The following is an 18,150-nucleotide window of genomic DNA, read 5'->3' as shown; positions in this document are numbered from 1 at the left end:
ATCCCTTTTTATTGTTTACCCCCCTTTAATTATTCACGTAATTTAATGTTTAAATTCACATTTGTACTCTTTATTTATGAGAAAATAAATATTTTGGGTTCCTACTAGAAATACGTAGGTGTTACCCACCTAAAAAAAAAAATCTGACCATTTTTACTTTCCGCACTTATAGGTGCATATCCCAGACGAAAAAAATATATTTGCTTTGTCTGAATTTCAGTGAAGAGATAGGAGATAGCTACATTCAACAGTATTTTTTGTAAGACAAAATTTTTTCTCTTTGGTCTGTAGTCTGTACCACTAAAAGTTCGAGGGTCTCTTCTAAAAAATACATCTGATAATATTCAAATACCTATAAAATATTTGAATTTTATCGAAAAAAATAAAATTTTGGACTATTCTGAGAATCAAACATATCCTAGATTTACCTCAAAAAATCAAACTTAACGGCCGAAATAACTAAATAAGCACTTAAATTTAAATTATTTTATCAATTTTTGTAAAATAATAATGTATTAGCATTATTTATGTACAATATAAAACAAGGGGAGATCTTTTTTTACAATGTTAAATAAGTATGTACACAATTTGATGTGATGATGAGAGAAAGGCATTTGGTCCTCTCCGCACTAATCCAAAACAAATACATCTTAGGTAAATGATCAAACATACCTTGAAACCCAAATACAAAAACTGAGGCCGAGCAAAGGGAACTAAGCACCTGTATTTTTCAGTGAGACTAATGATATTTACACTTGCAAAAAAACCTTCCTTATTCAAACCATTACCTCACTAATGCACAATAATACATGTGATTGAGCAAGGTATTTCTGTTTCAAAATTGGCTGAGGTACAAAGTACCAACTGTTACACGTTGGTACATACCAATCATGAAATAAATACCCATTTCCTATCACAACTATGTATAATGCAAGAGTTTTCCTTCACAAACAAAACAATCATAAAGGCATCAAAATTCATTTATCACTGTTTTATGATTATACACTGTCTCACACATTACCTACTGTAATAAGCACCTAAATAATTAGTAATTAGTTTCCAAGGTTGGAGGCTGTGTGGTTTTAGACCCCCAATAACAGTCCTACCTCAACATTACAATCATCAAGAAGAACAGCAAAAAGTTGTCCAAGTATATCAAAAGGATTTCACTGTCAAACAAAGGATGTCAGCCCGAAAAATTGGGTTTGTATTGATTTCTATTGTCCAAATGTCCTGTCCAAAAATTACAACAAACACATCAAATAATAAATCACCTTTGAATCCCAAAGATAAGGCAACCATACCATTTAGGGGGCCACTTGTAACACAAAGTGGGCATACCCTTTTAACCTATTTTATTTTATTTTTATTTTTTTACCTGAAAAATTAATTCCATCTCTCTTCTTTCTCTCCCCTTTTCCTCACTCCTATTATTTTCTTCCTATTTCTTAATTATCTTTTCTCTGTCTCTTTCTCCCTCTCCTCTTTTCTTTTTTCTTTCTCCCCCTCCTCTTTTCTCTCTTTCTCTTGCACAGAACAGCTAGAGTTATCAATACACATTCTATATTCAGGGTGTCCTCAATACCGTCACAGCGCTCGTATATACAGGGTTGTGAACAGCAAAAAGTTGTCCAAGTATATCAAAAGGATTTCACTGTCAAACAAAGGATGTCAGCCCGAAAAATTGGGTTTGTATTGATTTTCCTCAAAGTACATGTTAGACGGTGGTACTATTGTCCAAATGTCCTGTCCAAAAATTAACACACACACATCAAATAATAAATCACCTTTGAATCCCAAAGATAAGGCAACCATACCATTTAGGGGGCCACTTGTACCACAAAGTGGGCATACCCTTTTAACCTATTTTATTTTATTTATATTTTTTTACCTGAAAAATTAATTCCATCTCTCATCTTTCTCTCCCCTTTTCCTCACTCCTATTATTTTTTCCTATTTCTTAATTATCTTTTCTCTGTCTCTTTCTCCCTCTCCTCTTTTTTTTCTCTTCCTCCCTCTCCTCTTTTCTCTCTTCCTCCCTCTCCTCTTTTCTCTCTTTCTCTTGCATAGAACAGCTAGAGTTTTCAATACACATTCTATATTCAGGGTGTCCTCAATACCGTCACAGCGCTCGTATATACAGGGTTGTCACACAGTGTGTCTCTTATCCAGAGAAGTCATTGTGGTCGAACAAGGATTGGTCGTACAGTTCTGCCCTCACCATCCTACCGGCGAAGAATCTGCCGTTGAGGGCATCCCGAGCGTATTCCGCCTCTGAAACGAACCCAAAGAACAAAACAATTAATAATGGTTTTACAGCGTCTTATTATAACTAGGTAGGAATTAGGGGAGTCAACTACAGGATTGGTCGTACAGTTCTGCCCTCACCATCCTACCGGCGAAGAATCTGCCGTTGAGGGCATCCCGAGCGTATTCCGCCTCTGAAACAAACCCAAAGAACAAAACAATTAATAATGGTTTCACAGCGTCTTATTATAACTATGAAACTATGTAGGAATTAGGGGAGTCGACTAATTACCTTGCATTTTAGAAAACGACACAAATATTTTCACTATCACTTCTGACGCTTCGTCATCGGATTGTTTTTCATTGTATATCACGACCTTCTCCACTTGGCCATATCTGAAACACACATTGGAGAATACGAATATTAGTAAAAATTAAATCATGAGTTATTTGTGAAGCAGAGAGCCTTTTTACAACTTTTCAGAGTATTGCAGCATTATTACTAAGTGCCTCATTTACTATTATTTCTCATGTATCTTTCACTATCACTTCTGACGCTTCGTCATCGGATTGTTTTTCATTGTATATCACGACCTTCTCCACTTGGCCATATCTGAAACACACAATGGAGAATACGAATATAAGTAAAAATTAAATCATGAGTTATTTGTGAAGCAGAGAGCTTTTTTACAACTTTTCAGAGTATTGCAGCATTATTACTAAGTTCCTCATTTACTATTATTTCTCATGTATGGACGCTCTTCCTGAATTGACCAACCAATTAACCATCTACACCAAGTATTTGAATGTTTAACTATCTCTCAACAATATCTACGTAACAGTTATCATCAATCTTTTTACACTGGTAATGTCGTCACTGGTCGTAGCTATTCATTTGTCCTCAGGAAGCTGAGTGCACCCCCAACTTCTACAAACCGAGCCGAAAAAAGTTCGACAATGCCGGGACTCGAACCCTGAATCTCCGGCGTGCAAGCCTGATACCTACCCGGTCACGGAGGTTCAATGTTATGATTAATAATAATACTTACTTCCCACACTCATCCTGGATTTCTTCCTGCAAAGATTCGTCTACATCTTCAGGTCCCACCATATTCCTCAATATCACAACACGACTCTGAAAACAAACAATAATGTTTAATGGGTTAATAAAAGGCAATCGAAATAATTATCTAGATTCTAGAGAATGGACTTTCAAAGTTGACCCATAGGTTTCATTTTTTAAACATTATCAGGGCGGTCCCAGAGGGGGGGGGACAACTTTGGAATATTAAATGGGAACCCCCAAATTTGAACACAAAGACCTTGAAAAATAGGAGTACTTTGGTGAAAGTTTGAGGTCAATACCTTAACCAGGATCGGAGCTATTGCAACCAAGCTAACTAGGCTGGCTTTTTTTAGAGATTTAAAGTCACCATTTTAACTCTCTAATGGTGGATTTCACCAACCTTCTTTCCAGCCTCAAACAGCCAGTTAGCTTAACAGCCCTGTTAAGCCAATACAAATTGAATGGAACCTAACTGAAAATATCAAATACCTAATCCAGACAAATATGAACATGCCTCTATTTATTGACAGGTAAAAAGCCAATATTGAGTGATCAACTCAAAACTCTTTGAAGATTGTCGTACGTTTTATCACGAGATAGTTAAACATTCAAATACTTGGTGTAGATGGTTAATTGGTTGGTCAATTCAGACAGTGCTGTAGAGTATGTCTGTTACGTAGATATTGTTGAGAGATAGTTAAACATTCAAATACTTGGTGTAGATGGTTAATTGGTTGGTCAATTCAGACAGAGCTGTAGCTGGTTAGTTGAAAATTCAAATACGTTCTCCAGGTGGTTAGAAATTCAGATATGGGTCGTATATGGTTAGAATTAAGATGTGGGAGATAGTTAAACATTCAAATACTTGGTGTAGATGGTTAATTGGTTGGTCAATTCAGACAGTGCTGTAGATGGTTAGTTGAAAATTCACATACGTTCTCCAGGTGGTTAGAAATTCAGATATGGGTCGTATATGGTTAGAATTAAGATGTGAGCTTTGGATGGTTATTTATGAATCCTGAAATAAGTTGTCGATAGGGAATGTAAATGGTTAGGTTGGGTTAGAATTCAACCAAGTGCTGTAGATGGTTAGTGAGGAATTCAGATAGATGCGATACATTTTTATTTAATCTAAAATAGTTCACTTCTAAAGGGGATGTAGCTAATAACGAATAGCTCATCCCTAATTAAAGGGGATTTAGCTAGCAGGAGCCTGTTCCTCCTCAATCCTACTACATACAGGGAGTCTTTGAATTCACATCAAACATGACTTGTGTATTTCTTTCTCCCGTATGTTACAGATCGTAAGTTATATGTTATGTTCTTACGTGTTATTGTGTTTATCATCAATCTTTTTACACTGGTAATGTCGTCACTGGTCGTAGCTATTCATTTGTCCTCAGGAAGCTGAGTGCACCCCCAACTTCTAAAAACCGAGCCGAAAAAAGTTCGACAATACCGGGACTTGAACCCTGAATCTCCGGCGTGCAAGCCTGATACCTACCCGGTCACGGAGGTTCAATGTTATGATTAATAATAATACTTACTTCCCACACTCATCCTGGATTTCTTCCTGCAAAGATTCGTCTACATCTTCAGGTCCCACCATATTCCTCAATATCACAACACGACTCTGGAAACAAACAATAATGTTTAATGGGTTAATAAAAGGCAGTCGAAACATCTATATTCTAGAGAATGGACTTTCAAAGTTGACCCATAGGTTTCATTTTTTAAACATTATCAGGGCGGTCCCAGAGGGGGGGGGACAACTTTGGAATATTAAATGGGAACCCCCAAATTTGAACACAAAGACCTTGAAAAATAGGAGTCTTGATCTAGAGACTATTGGGTTCGATTCCTAGAAGCAACACGACTTTCAACATGTAAAGGATGGGTTTGTAATCTTTCCTTCCAATATCGCCCTTCTAGCTGACACATATAGGAATTAACGGGTATGATTAAACGTACGATAATGTTTTGAGTTGATCACTCAATATTGGCTTTTTACCTGTCAATAAATAGAGGCATGTTCATATTTGTCTGGATTAGGTATTTGATATTTCCCATATTTTCAGATTCAGAGCAGAAAGAAAACCAGTGGGATCAGCTGAAACCAATGTATTAGGCTCTCTGTACACGGGTTATAAACTTTTCGAAACGAAAGCTTTTTTTCTCAGATAATCTGACTAGAGGAATAAAGACGAGATGTTAAGCTGTATCCACAAATGGTCGACGGCTGTCGATCGATATCGATGGAAACCGTCCACACTGACTCGACCACATAGATTCACATCATCGATACTTCGTCGACTATTAGTGGACACAGCTTAACGCTGTGCTGCCAGAAATGTAAATGCTTTTCTCTACTCTATCATTGCTTTTTACTTTTTTATCTCACTTATACTGGCTGGATTACACGAGACCTGGTTTATTCGAAAACATTCTCTCCTCTTGAAACGATTACAAGTCGTGTATATACAGAGAGCTTTACCCCCAAATTTTTCCTTCATTATTTCCCCCCTGTTGGATGCTACGGTTTTGACTTCCTGTATACTATTATAATGCAGCACTTTCCCCATGTCCAGGTCGGACGACCCAGCAATATGCCCCAGGCACAGTCTGTCATCGATGAGATCACGGAGGAGGCCAAGTTGTACAACCGAATCTATGTCGCCTCCATACATCCGGACCTGACCGAAGAAGACATCAAGAGGTGAGGGGGGCACACCGGTGAATGGGGGACGGAAAACAGAGTATGACAGGGGGAAATTAAACCTCCACTCGTAAAATTTGTAGCCAAAACCAAATGTCAGCCCAAAGCAATCACCCTAGTTAGGGTTGATTGAGAGGCTGACGAAAAACGCCGACTCCGTCTATGCATGGTAAAAGGCGAAGAAAAAGAAGACTTGAAAAAGAAATAATGATTAAGTATAAAAATAAAATAAAAATGGTTGGGTGGAAGAGCTCCTCAAGGAAATCCCTGCCACTTAAAAAAAAAAAATAAATAAAATAAAAATAAAAAAATAAACACAAATTTTCCCAATCTGTTAGGGACATTTTGTGGAAGCATATTGTGGAAGAATTGATACCCCCTGATTTTTTCCCCTGTCGTACTCTGTTATTTCCAGTGGGGACTTGCTTTCTTGAACCACCAAGGTAAAGAGTCCCATTACCTTGCTGGGTTCAGATGTAAGTCCCGTGTGTCCCTTATAAGACCCGTGTGTATGAACTTATGCAAACACATACATGACAGACATTTCATTTTCACCTTTACTGACCTTGGCTTTGAATTTAGTAGCTTTTTTCTTGTCGTTTGAATGGAATGGTAGTTTTGTTATTTGAAGCTTGATATAATTTTTACGTTGAGTTGGTATAAAAGAATTCTATGAAATACTTTCATTGAATCCATGAAGGAATGAATACCTTGTTGGGTAAGCTAACACGGGTACTTTTATATTTTAGAGGCCCAGAGGGTTGCTCTCACCCCTTTTCTTCTTTTTTTCCTTATTCTTTATAAAATATGAAGGAAAGTATTGTTTTGCGGTCCGATTTTTTTTTACTAAATTACCTACTTCAGCTTCTTTTTTTTAGTCCTTACTTCATAAACTTGCGAAATGTACAATTTCTTTACGACTGCATGTTTGTAGACAAATTTATATGTACAAACAAATTTATATGTATTAAAAGTAAAAAGTTATCATTGTTATATTTTTTTTTTTTTTCTTTTTCTTACTAATGTAACACAAAACTATTTGTACCCAATGGACGAGACTGCTGACAAAAAGGGACTCTAGTCCTACGTTGACAGTCATCAAGTATTTATAATTGTAGTTCGACCACAAGCACGGTCCATTTTCCTTTTTGCACAAAGTCAAGGTCACTAAGGTTTCCCTCCTTCCTCCCCTCCCTACAGTGTATTCGAAGCGTTTGGTCCGATCAAGTACTGCAAACTCCAGCAAGGCAGCTCCCCGCACCGGCACAAAGGCTATGGATTTATCGAGTACGAAACCAAACAGGCTTCGAATGAGGCCATTTCGTCGATGAACCTGTTTGACCTGGGAGGTCAATATCTGCGTGTAGGCCGGGCCATCACTCCGCCCAACGCGCTGCACTCCTCCAAGGTAAGTGCCACTCCCGGGCATGAGATACACTCGTGCCCGCGATTTTCTTAGTGAAAGGCTTAACGTCACTGTATAACTTACTAAAAGGTCATTAGTAACGGGGACCTTACCCACAGTTCATTTGTTTATAAATTTACTGTTGTATTCCCTTGTTTACAATCTGTCTGGCTGGGGGCGGTAAACAGGGAGTAGACCAGCTTGAATTTCCCTTGCTTAAGAAATAGCAAAGGTTGAGTTGGAAGGGCATCCACTCATAAAATTTGTTGCCAAAAGCAATCAACCTAGTGAGAGGCTGACGAAAAAAGAAAAGAAGAAGAATTCCCTTGTTTACAATAAGATATTAAGATGTCTTAAGTAATTAACTCAAATACTCTGAAGATCAATTCAAATTCGGCAACATAAGCTACCCGCCTTGTTTACAAGATTTAGGGTCCAAGCCCTAGGGTAAAATTTACCTAACAAAGCAACATTTCTCTCCCAGGGTCCCGCCCCTTCCACAAGTCACATGCCTACAGCTGCGGCTGTGGCTGCAGCAGCTGCCACGGCCAAGATTCAAGCTATGGATGGTGGCGCCACCAATGCCGTGGGCGTGCTATCCAAGCTGAGCCAGGGTATAGGGGGTGCTCCCGGGATATTGCCAACGCCTGGGGCAATATGCTTCCACAAAATGCCCCTAACAGATTGGGAAAATTTGTTTTTTTTTTTTTTTTTTTTTTTTTTTTAAGTGTCAGGGATTTCCTTGAGGAGCTCTTCCACCTTCCACCCAACCATTTTTATTCTATTTTTATAATTATTATTTCTTTTTCAAGTCTTCTTTTTCTTCGCCTTTTCCCATGCATAAACGGGGTCGGCGTTTTTCGTCAGCCTCTCAATCAGCCCTAACTAGGGTGATTGCTTTGGGCTGACATTTGGTTTTGGCTACAAATTTTACGAGTGGAGGTTTAATTTCCCCCTGTCATACTCTGTTTTCCGTCCCCCATTCACCGGTGTGCCCCCCTCACCTCTTGATGTCTTCTTCGGTCAGGTCCGGATGTATGGAGGCGACATAGATTCGGTTGTACAACTTGGCCTCCTCCGTGATCTCATCGATGACAGACTGTGCCTGGGGCATATTGCTGGGTCGTCCGACCTGGACATGGGGAAAGTGCTGCATTATAATAGTATACAGGAAGTCAAAACCGTAGCATCCAACAGGGGGGAAATAATGAAGGAAAAATTTGGGGGTAAAGCTCTCTGTATATACACGACTTGTAATCGTTTCAAGAGGAGAGAATGTTTTCGAATAAACCAGGTCTCGTGTAATCCAGCCAGTATAAGTGAGATAAAAAAGTAAAAAGCAATGATAGAGTAGAGAAAAGCATTTACATTTCTGGCAGCACAGCGTTAAGCTGTGTCCACTAATAGTCGACGAAGTATCGATGATGTGAATCTATGTGGTCGAGTCAGTGTGGACGGTTTCCATCGTGTAATCCAGCCAGTATAAGTGAGATAAAAAAGTAAAAAGCAATGATAGAGTAGAGAAAAGCATTTACATTTCTGGCAGCACAGCATTAAGCTGTGTCCACTAATAGTCGACGAAGTATCGATGATGTGAATCTATGTGGTCGAGGCAGTGTGGACGGTTTCAGTCGATATCGATCGACAGCCGTCGACCATTTGTGGATACAGCTTAACATCTCGTCTTTATTCCTCTAGTCAGATTATCTGAGAAAAAAAGCTTTCGTTTCGAAAAGTTTATAACCCGTGTACAGAGAGCCTAATACATTGGTTTCAGCTGATCCCACTGGTTTTCTTTCTGCTCTGAATCTGAAAATATGGGAAATATCAAATACCTAATCCAGACAAATATGAACATGCCTCTATTTATTGACAGGTAAAAAGCCAATATTGAGTGATCAACTCAAAACATTATCGTACGTTTAATCATACCCGTTAATTCCTATATGTGTCAGCTAGAAGGGCGATATTGGAAGGAAAGATTACAAACCCATCCTTTACATGTTGAAAGTCGTGTTGCTTCTAGGAATCGAACCCAATAGTCTCTAGATCAAGGTCAATAATAAAACCAGAAAAAGTTTCACTAAAAATAGAGGTAAGCCAATGGACATTGAGTTACAAAATTTACGAATGTCAGGAAAAAAAAATTAACAAATAAAATATCTTTATGGGGGTGAAAATCTCTGAGGAGTGACATTTCCAGTCACTAGAAACCCACCTCTCAGAGTAAACATCTAGGTCCTTTTTGATAGCATGAATCCCAACTGTGATAGTTTTTGGCTCAACATGTGCAACTGATGCATAGTCCCTGAAGCCTTCTATGCTTCTTTTACTCAAATTACATTTGAGAGAATGTGTAGAATGACAGAAAAAATGCTTATGCTTTACGGGTTCTACAGCGAACTCGGGTTGACGAATTCCCGCAAGTTGTACGTTCACAAATTGTAACGTTTTACACAAAAATGCACGACACACTAGCGCTGTAGGCTCGAAAGTCGACGACTCCTGTTGGAACTAAAAGTGAATCCGGGACTCAGAATCGTCTACCCAGTATTAACGTTTTATCCCTCTCCCCAGGTATCCCCTCCCTCATGACAGCCCAGGCTCCGTCAGCCGTAGCTCAGGCCCAGGAAGCCATACGTCGCGCCCAGGAAGCTGCTCAGCTCAAACAACAGGAAGAACTGCAGAAGAAACTCCTGGAGGAGGCGGAGCCCATCACGCTGCAGGCCCAGGAGAACATGAGCATCAAGGGCCAGAGCGCGCGACATTTGGTCATGCAGAAACTCATGAGGAAAGTCGAGGTAAGTTTTCAGTATTTTTTGGCGATTTCCCTATCAGAGCATTAACATGGGAGGTAATTTTCAGTATTTTTGGTGCTTCCCTTATGTTGGATTTCACCAATATTTATTCAGTCCTTAGAACTCCTGTTAAGCTAACAGCCAGTTAGGTTCCATTTAATTTGTATTGGCTTAACAGGACTGTTAAGCTAACTGGCTGTTTGAGGCTGGAAAGAAGGTTGGTGAAATCCACTATTAGAGAGTTAAAATGGTGACTTTAAATCTCTTTGAAAGTCGTGTTGCTTCTAGGAATCGAACCCAATAGTCTCTAGATCAAGGTCAATAATAAAACCAGAAAAAGTTTCACTAAAAATAAAATTGCACATTGAGTTTAACAAATAAAATATCTTTATGGGGATGAAAATCCATTTTTCCCTACGTGGATTTCACAGACCAGTTATTGTTCACCTGTTAGCATGCCAGGAGTTTCTTCTGCAGTTCTTCCTGTTGTTTGAGCTGAGCAGCTTCCTGGGCGCGACGTATGGCTTCCTGGGCCTGAGCTACGGCCGACGGAGCCTGGGCTGTCATGAGGGAGGGGATACCTGGGGGGAGGGATAAAACGTTAATACTGGGACGGGTAGACGATTCTGAGTCCCGGATTCACTTTTAGTTCCAGGAGTCGACAGGAGTCGTCGACTTTCGAGCCTTCAGCGCTAGTGTGTCGTGCATTTTTGTGTAAAACGTTACAATTTGTGAACGTACAACTTACGGGAATTCGTCAACCCGAGTTCCCTGTAGAACCCGTAAAGCATAAGCATTTTTTCTGTCATTCTACACATTCTCTCAAATGTAATTTAAGTAAAAGAAGCATAGAAGACTTCAAGGACTATGCAGTTGCAGAGTTGGGATTCATGCTATCAAAAAGGACCTAGATGTTTACTCTGGGAGGTGGATTTCTAGTGACTGGAAAACAGCTCTGTCTGAATTGACCAACCAATTAACCATCTACACCAAGTATTTGAATGTTTAACTATCTCTCAACAATATCTACGTAACAGACATACAGAACTTATTTTAATACCTAGCTAGAGTGCTCAAGATATCTATTCCTAACTAACCGTCTTACAGACTATATCTGAATTTTCAACTATCTACCTACAATTCTACAATACCTACTTATCTATCTTCCTAACCACCTAAACCAAGTAGATATTTGAATTCATATTAACTACTTACTTACCTATCCACCTAGCTAGAGTGCTCAAGATATCTATTCCTAACTAACCGTCTTACAGACTATATCTGAATTTTCAACTATCTACCTACAATTCTACAGTACCTACTTATCTATCTTCCTAACCACCTAAACCAAGTAGGTATTTGAATTCATATTACATAACTATTTATCCATCAACAATATCAATGTCAACAATACAGCACGTATTTTAATGCCTACCTTAAGTGCTGTAGAACCTAACCTAATTCCTAACTAACCACCTACAGTGTCCTACAGCCAAGAGCCCATATCTGAGTTCTTACTCGCCTACTTACCACTTTGATGTTTCGACCGCCTAGCATGACTCCGTTCATTTGTTCCAGGGATAGCTGGGCTGCCTCCGGGATATCATACTCGACAAACGCAAAGCCCTTGTGTTTCTGTGTGATCGGGTCCCAGGACATGTTGATTGACTTGATGGGCCCAAACGGGAGGAACGCCTGTCGTATCGTGTCTTCCTTCAGTTCGAAACTGATGCTGCCCACGTACACCCTGAGGGGAGAGTTGGAATTTACATCTTAGAATAGGAAAAAATGGACCGATTGCAATACTTTCTCGTTACTAGTATAGCTTCGCTTTAACTGTAGTAATAGAAAGTTAAAAAAAAAACTCTTTTATACTGCTAAATGATAGGATTTTGGGAATTGGAAGAACTAATAGTCTACTCGAGATGGAAAACAATACAATCTAGTCTAAGACAAAGACAGCCGTTTTGCTCCGATCGGGAATCGAACCCCCAACCTAGCGCTTACAAGAGGGGGTGCGCTACTCTCTATGCTAAGTATTCTTGATTTCTTTAATCACTATCATTGGAAAACATATCTTCAATTTTTTGAGCGTTCTCATTTGTGATAAGATGCTTCATGGAGTTGGATAAAGCAGTCAGATCTTATCAGCTATGGATAAATCATGCAAGGTGTATTTCGGGTCAAAATTCAGGAGTCTCAGAACAAAAACATTCGAAACTCGACCAAATTTTGAACTTCAGAATACCTTGTCACCAATTTTATATGGCTACATCATTCTGCTCGTAATGGTAAAGGAAATCATAAAGAGAAACCATGCTTTAATCGAAGAGGTTTAAGGAGAGAACTGTACTGCTGAGATGTTATAAGATGGGACTTTTAGTCAAGTAAAGTATACAAATTGGACTTTCGGGGAGGATAAATTAGGTCACACTTTGTTCAAGAATTCGTATCATATTATTAATGTTAAACAATTCAAGTAGTTTCCATGTTCAAATTTGAAGTGTTGTAGAGTTGGCAACAATTACGAGGGAGAATAAATATTTTATACCTGTTTCAGAATTGAAAAGACAAAAATGCAGTTTCTTTGTGTTATTATGTCACAACTTCGGTGCTCACAGCAGCATTGTAGGATTTTCCCAATATCTTAATAATCCTAAAATCCAATGTTAGCTGCCAAGCTGCCATGCTGGCACCGGTCGCTATGCGCATTTATATGTCATAGCTACTCATTTTCCTCACGAGGCTGAGTGGGCCCTGCAACAGCCCATAGAATTCTTTTATACCAACTCAACGTAAAAATTATATCAAGCTTCAAATAACAAAACTACCATTCCATTCAAACGACAAGAAAAAAAGCTACTAAATTCAAAGCCAAGGTCAGTAAAGGTGAAAATGAAATGTCTATCATGTATGTGTTTGCATAAGTTCATACACACGGGTCTTATAAGGGACACACGGGACTTACATGCTTACATCTGAACCCAGCAAGGTAATGGGACTCTTTACCTTGGTGGTTCAAGAAAGCAAGTCCCCGCTGGAAATAACAGAGTACGACAGGGGAAAAAATCATGGGGTATCAATTCTTCCGCCAATCATTTGCATGATACAAATTTCTTGACCCTGCCGGGAATCGAACCCGGGTCTCCCGCGTGCAAGGCGGGCGCAGTGACCACTACGTCATGGGAGCGAATTGAAAAGACAAATATACTGAAAAACCTGTTGACTTTGTCACAAGAATAATGCCTGGACGTACCCATAGATAAATGAGTGTTTTTCCTCTCTGCAATATTTCAGCTTTTGGGTAGTTTGTGCAACTACCACTCCAAAAGGCAATCATTTGCATGATACAAATTTCTTGACCCTGCCGGGAATCGAACCCGGGTCTCCCGCGTGCAAGGCGGGCGCAGTGACCACTACGCCATGGGAGCGAATTGAAAAGACAAATATACTGAAAAACCTGTTGACTTTGTCACAAGAATAATGCCTAGACGTACCCATAGATAAATGAGTGTTTTTCCTCTCTGCAATATTTCAGCTTTTGGGTAGTTTGTGCAACTACCACTCCAAAAGGTTAAGAGACTCTTAACTTAAGAGGAAGAAGAGACAGGTATCGCTATCGATACTACATTAGTTCTGGTGTAATTTGAACCTTTGAGAGCTCTGCAAGAGGTCTACAGTTCACTGAACAACTAAATTCCTAAGTGAAATCCACACGACTTACCTGGGGTTATAGGGCCAACTTGTTTCAAATCATACAGTGGAGTGGACAGGAATGGATAGGTGCATTCTGAAAGGTCCCGAGAAAAGGAAGACATTAGTTTGCATTCTCTGTGATTCACTCTGGGATAGTCACCAAAATCGAGTCCTTGTTAGGAGTTTTCAATGAAGTTTCATCTTTAATTCATTCAAGTTTTTTTTTATTATTATTATTATTATTATTATTTCTTCTTCCTTCCTCTCTTGTATGTAATTTTTTTTTTTTTTTTTTTTTTTTTTTTTAATTACCTATTATTATTTTTTCTTCTTCCTTCCTGTCTCTTTTGTAGTTACCTACTTACTTACTCATATTTCCCCCCTTGATATAAAAAATAAATAAAACCATGTAAAAAAGGCAAGAATGGTGACCACCTCCGAGTATGCAATTTAAGAAAGAAAAAAAAAAGCGAAAAAAATCTTAAACCCCAATTCTATCCCCACATAATTCCATCTTCCTTCTGATTGCTGAATTGTAACCAAATCAGTAGTCAAAGGAAGCTGTCTATGTTGAAAGAAAATTCCATGAATGTGTGATGTTATAGCCACAATAGGTAACAAAATAAAAAACAAACAACTCTTGAGAAGAGGAAAAAAAAGAGGACTAACTAGGAAGAAGTTTTTTTTCCCCATGAGATAAAGAGAACTAACTTAGCCATGAAAGAGACCATCTAGTCACCAACTTAACCTATCTGAAGATCAGTAGTCTTACCTGGTAACAGAAAGCAAGAAAACAAGCAGGTTATATGACAAGTTTCTTACAACCTGCCTTAAAGCTATCCTGCTTTTTAGGTAACCAAATCAGTAGTCAAAGGAAGCTGTCTATGTTGAAAGAAAATTCCATGAATGTGTGATGTTATAGCCACAATAGGTAACAAAACAAACAACTCTTGAGAAGAGGAAAAAAAAGAGGACTGACTAGGAAGAAGTTTTTTTCCCCATGAGATAAAGAGAACTAACTTAGCCATGAAAGAGACCATCTAGTCACCAACTTAACCTATCTGAAGATCAGTAGTCTTACCTGGTAACAGAAAGCAAGAAAACAAGCAGGTTATATGACAAGTTTCTTACAACCTGCCTTAAAGCTATCCTGCTTTTTAAAAGCAAATAAGGCTACTGAGAATGTACCCTAGAATTTTATTTTATTTGACATCCATGAACAGAGTGGCTATAAATACACATCATCAAGTGGGGAAATGAAAAAGTGTCCAATTTTAAAGCTAGTGCAGTCAATTTTGAAATCAGCTTAATTAGGTATGATTTTTAAGATGTTGAACAAGATGTAATGGACAACCAACAACAATCTAGTGAATGTAAAATGCTTCAGCTAATATTAACCAAAAATATTAGTTTGGTAATAAACCAATTTTTATTATTTTCAAATTTCAAAATTGACTACTCACTAGATGCTTTTTTTCATTGGACTTTTGTTTTCTTTAAAAATAATTTTACTGTAGTAAGTTGTAAATCAATGGACCTTTACCGCTAACGGTAGCAGGCCTTATAGCGCTGTGATAAGAAGGCTTGACGAGGCATACTGATCTCTGACACACCCAATAAAGTTAACATATTCTGTTACCATGAAATACACAAAGAAGCAGAAAAGAACATTACAAAATATAGATATGTGTGGCAATAAAGAGTAAAAAACCATTTGAAATAAAATAAAACTCAAAAATTAGGGTGATTTTCATTCCAAACATACCCTCATACATTAATATGACAAAATGTGACAAGTACTCACTTGTCACCACAATGCAACATGTAGCTAAAAAATTATTTTTGAACATGTGGCAATAAAGAGTAAAAAACCATTTGAAATAAAATAAAACTCAAAAATTAGGGTGATTTTCATTCCAAACATACCCTCATACATTAAAATGACAAAATGTGACAAGTACTCACTTGTCACCACAATGCAACATGTAGCTAAAAAAATATTTTTGAACATAAACTGTTGTTTAAACTGAAGGGTAAGTGATTAGGTCATAGGTAATGTATGTTTGAAAAGAAAATATTAAATAAATAACAAGTAGGGGAAATAATGCCTGTTTTTGTTTAAGTTCTAAAGATGATAAGAGATCTAGCAATGAGATACTTGTGTAAAATTTCAAATGCACAACAACCCTAACTTTGTAACATTTGTCAACAAATTTCAAAATCAAGATTTTCCAATAATTTAGAAAAATAGCAACTCAATCAAACAGTGGAGAGACAAAAAAAAAATCCCATCATACTTCCTATTGATCTACAATTTTTCCATTCCAACCCCCTGAGTAATAATAATTCTTCAAAGATGCCTAGTAGTTACTTGAATTAAAAAATAATTACAAAAAAAATGCAATATGGGTAGAATACAACAACAATAATACATGTAAGTACATAGAAACAATAAGAGCAGAGAGGACAGGGATTGAACAAACTGTCAACTTGAAATGGGTGATATGAGATAAGACATCTGTAAAAATAACCAAAATAAATTTGTTGTGTTTAGTCATCTATGTAGTGATTGTTTCATTTTGTTCTACAAAAAAAATCTTGCCTAGAGATAAAAAATTGAGTCTTCTGACACTAAATTCCAATTCATAAAAACTTTACCTACTGCTGGGGTACATTTTTTTCAAAGGGAGCTTTCAACAAATTTCAAATAATTATTCTTCAGTCTAAGACCTCCTTCTAAGTGAACAAATCTATACTCTTCAAAATTTACCAATACCTATCTTTAGTACTATACAAAGTTTAAAAAGAGCAGAAATTCTGAAATTAGTGCAATAGTTTTAAAAACAGCTTCCAAGGGTTCCATTTGTGACCAAAAACTTTACCTACTGCTGGGGTACATTTTTTTCAAAGGGAGCTTTCAACAAATTTCAAATAATTATTCTTCAGTCTAAGACCTCCTTCTATGTGAACAAATCTATACTCTTCAAAATTCACCAATACCTATCTTTAGTACTATACAAAGTTTAAAAAGAGCAAAAATTCTGAAATTAGTGCAATAGTTTTAAAAACAGCTTCCAAGGGTTCCATTTGTGACCAAAGGTTGTTATTAAAATTAGTACACTAACTTCAGAAAAAGAAACCTTAAAAGAGCTATCTATAGACCTGAACAAACCCTTCCAAACTCACCAGAAAAATACAAAAATAAAATTATAAGAAATTATACTTTCAAATATGTTAGTGAGTGGTTCTTTATCAATACTCATATGTAAGAATTTGTAAATGCCTGAAACATCTCAGAAACAAAGAGAAAGGACAAAAAACATTAATACAAAACAAAGATGATGAATTCACCTACACACTTAAACCAATACTATCTAGCACAAATCACTATTCACAAAAAAATTACAAGGTGAAAATAACAAAATTGTGTTACTTAAATATTACTTGGAATTGAGGGATAGACATGGAAAGGAAAAACAGAAAAGCTTTCTTAGTGAGAAGTCTAGTTCCTAGTAGGTATGTAGGTAGGTTGTCTTGCCGAGTACCTAAGAGATAGTTTTAAATTTTTAATTTACTAAACCTCCTCTAGCCTCAGTATAAAGTATCAAAATGAAGTGAGTTAATAGGTAACATTTTTCTTAATCACATTATATTCAATACCTATGAAAAATTAGTCTAGCACTTAGATAGAGTAGTTTACTCAAAACGAAGTACAACAGGAAGAAAATTTAAAAAAAGAAAGTAAAAACCACTTTGAAGGCTTTTTTTTACAAGAAATTCAAATAATAAATATCTCATAACTAGGTAATAAGCCTACTAAACAAAACATAAGTAATACAATAAAAATTGATCAATAAATACCTAAAACAGGCACTTGTGTGAAAAAGATGTAGGTCCCTGTACAACTAAAGACCCAATTTCCAATCAATGTGTCAGTAATTATAATCCCTTATCATTTGAGACCAAACTATTTTATCCTAATATGATATCAAGGTAAACTAGGGTAAAGAATAAGAAGTTAAAAGGTAAGATTACTTACCTGGCTTGGGAGGTGGAGGAGGAGGTGTAAGAGTAAGAGGTTCTGTACTAGCGGTGGAGGTTGGAGGTGCAGCCAATCCATTCTGACTAGGTAGTGGAGGTTGGCCTGGTAAAGGGGGGGCTGGAACTCCGGTGCTAGGGGGTGGGGGGCGCGGGGTGTGGGGTGGTGGTCCTGTTTTTTTTT

At 37.6% G+C, this 18,150-nt stretch overlaps 2 protein-coding genes and 2 long non-coding RNA genes across 4 annotated transcripts in view; all 4 read right to left on the bottom strand.

Moving 5' to 3' along the window:
* Positions 1-476: 476 nt before the first annotated feature.
* Positions 477-12,352, bottom strand: LOC103510721 (poly(U)-binding-splicing factor half pint). Its single transcript, XM_026824705.1, has 9 exons — positions 12,292-12,352; positions 11,763-12,004; positions 8,438-8,566; positions 7,228-7,542; positions 5,851-6,006; positions 4,861-4,946; positions 2,540-2,643; positions 2,154-2,274; positions 477-1,614 (listed from the first exon to the last, which is right to left on the bottom strand). The coding sequence occupies exons 1-8, from the start codon at positions 12,350-12,352 to the stop codon at positions 2,165-2,167; spliced, it is 1,203 nt and encodes a 400-aa protein (XP_026680506.1). The 3' UTR covers positions 477-1,614; positions 2,154-2,164.
* LOC113468067 lies at positions 2,821-3,384 on the bottom strand. Its single transcript, XR_003391931.1, has 2 exons — positions 3,297-3,384; positions 2,821-2,860 (listed from the first exon to the last, which is right to left on the bottom strand). It is a non-coding gene; the product is annotated as an uncharacterized LOC113468067 (long non-coding RNA).
* Positions 12,353-13,955: 1,603 nt separating the features above from the next.
* The window catches only part of LOC113468063 (formin-like protein 5), a 5,069-nt gene continuing 874 nt past the window's right edge, over positions 13,956-18,150 (bottom strand). Inside the window, exons 3-5 of the mRNA XM_026824707.1 lie at positions 17,968-18,108; positions 15,466-15,560; positions 13,956-14,022 (exon numbers count right to left, since the gene is read on the bottom strand). Of these exons, the coding sequence (XP_026680508.1) occupies positions 15,490-15,560; positions 17,968-18,108 (212 nt within the window). The 3' untranslated portion in view covers positions 13,956-14,022; positions 15,466-15,489. The remainder of the gene's footprint in view (positions 14,023-15,465; positions 15,561-17,967; positions 18,109-18,150) is intronic.
* LOC113468066 lies at positions 16,425-17,961 on the bottom strand. Its single transcript, XR_003391930.1, has 2 exons — positions 16,811-17,961; positions 16,425-16,586 (listed from the first exon to the last, which is right to left on the bottom strand). It is a non-coding gene; the product is annotated as an uncharacterized LOC113468066 (long non-coding RNA).

This window comes from Diaphorina citri, unplaced genomic scaffold (genome assembly GCF_000475195.1).
Source record: "Diaphorina citri unplaced genomic scaffold, Diaci psyllid genome assembly version 1.1 scaffold636, whole genome shotgun sequence".
Classification (NCBI taxonomy): domain Eukaryota; kingdom Metazoa; phylum Arthropoda; class Insecta; order Hemiptera; family Psyllidae; genus Diaphorina; species Diaphorina citri.
The sequence above is the reverse complement of the archived record's forward strand: the minus strand, read 5'-3'. Positions and strand labels throughout refer to the sequence as shown.

Bases quoted from the DNA above. Each gene is read 5' to 3' on its own strand.
- LOC103510721 (XM_026824705.1), bottom strand. From the start codon at position 12,352: ATGAAGCATCTTATCACAAATGAGAACGCTCAAAAAATTGAAGATATG. The intron at 6,007-7,227 runs GTAGGGAGGGGA...TTCTTCGGTCAG, and splicing joins CCAAACGCTTCGAATACACT to GTCCGGATGTATGGAGGCGA. The intron at 4,947-5,850 runs GTAGCATCCAAC...GTTTGTTTCCAG, and splicing joins GTATACAGGAAGTCAAAACC to AGTCGTGTTGTGATATTGAG.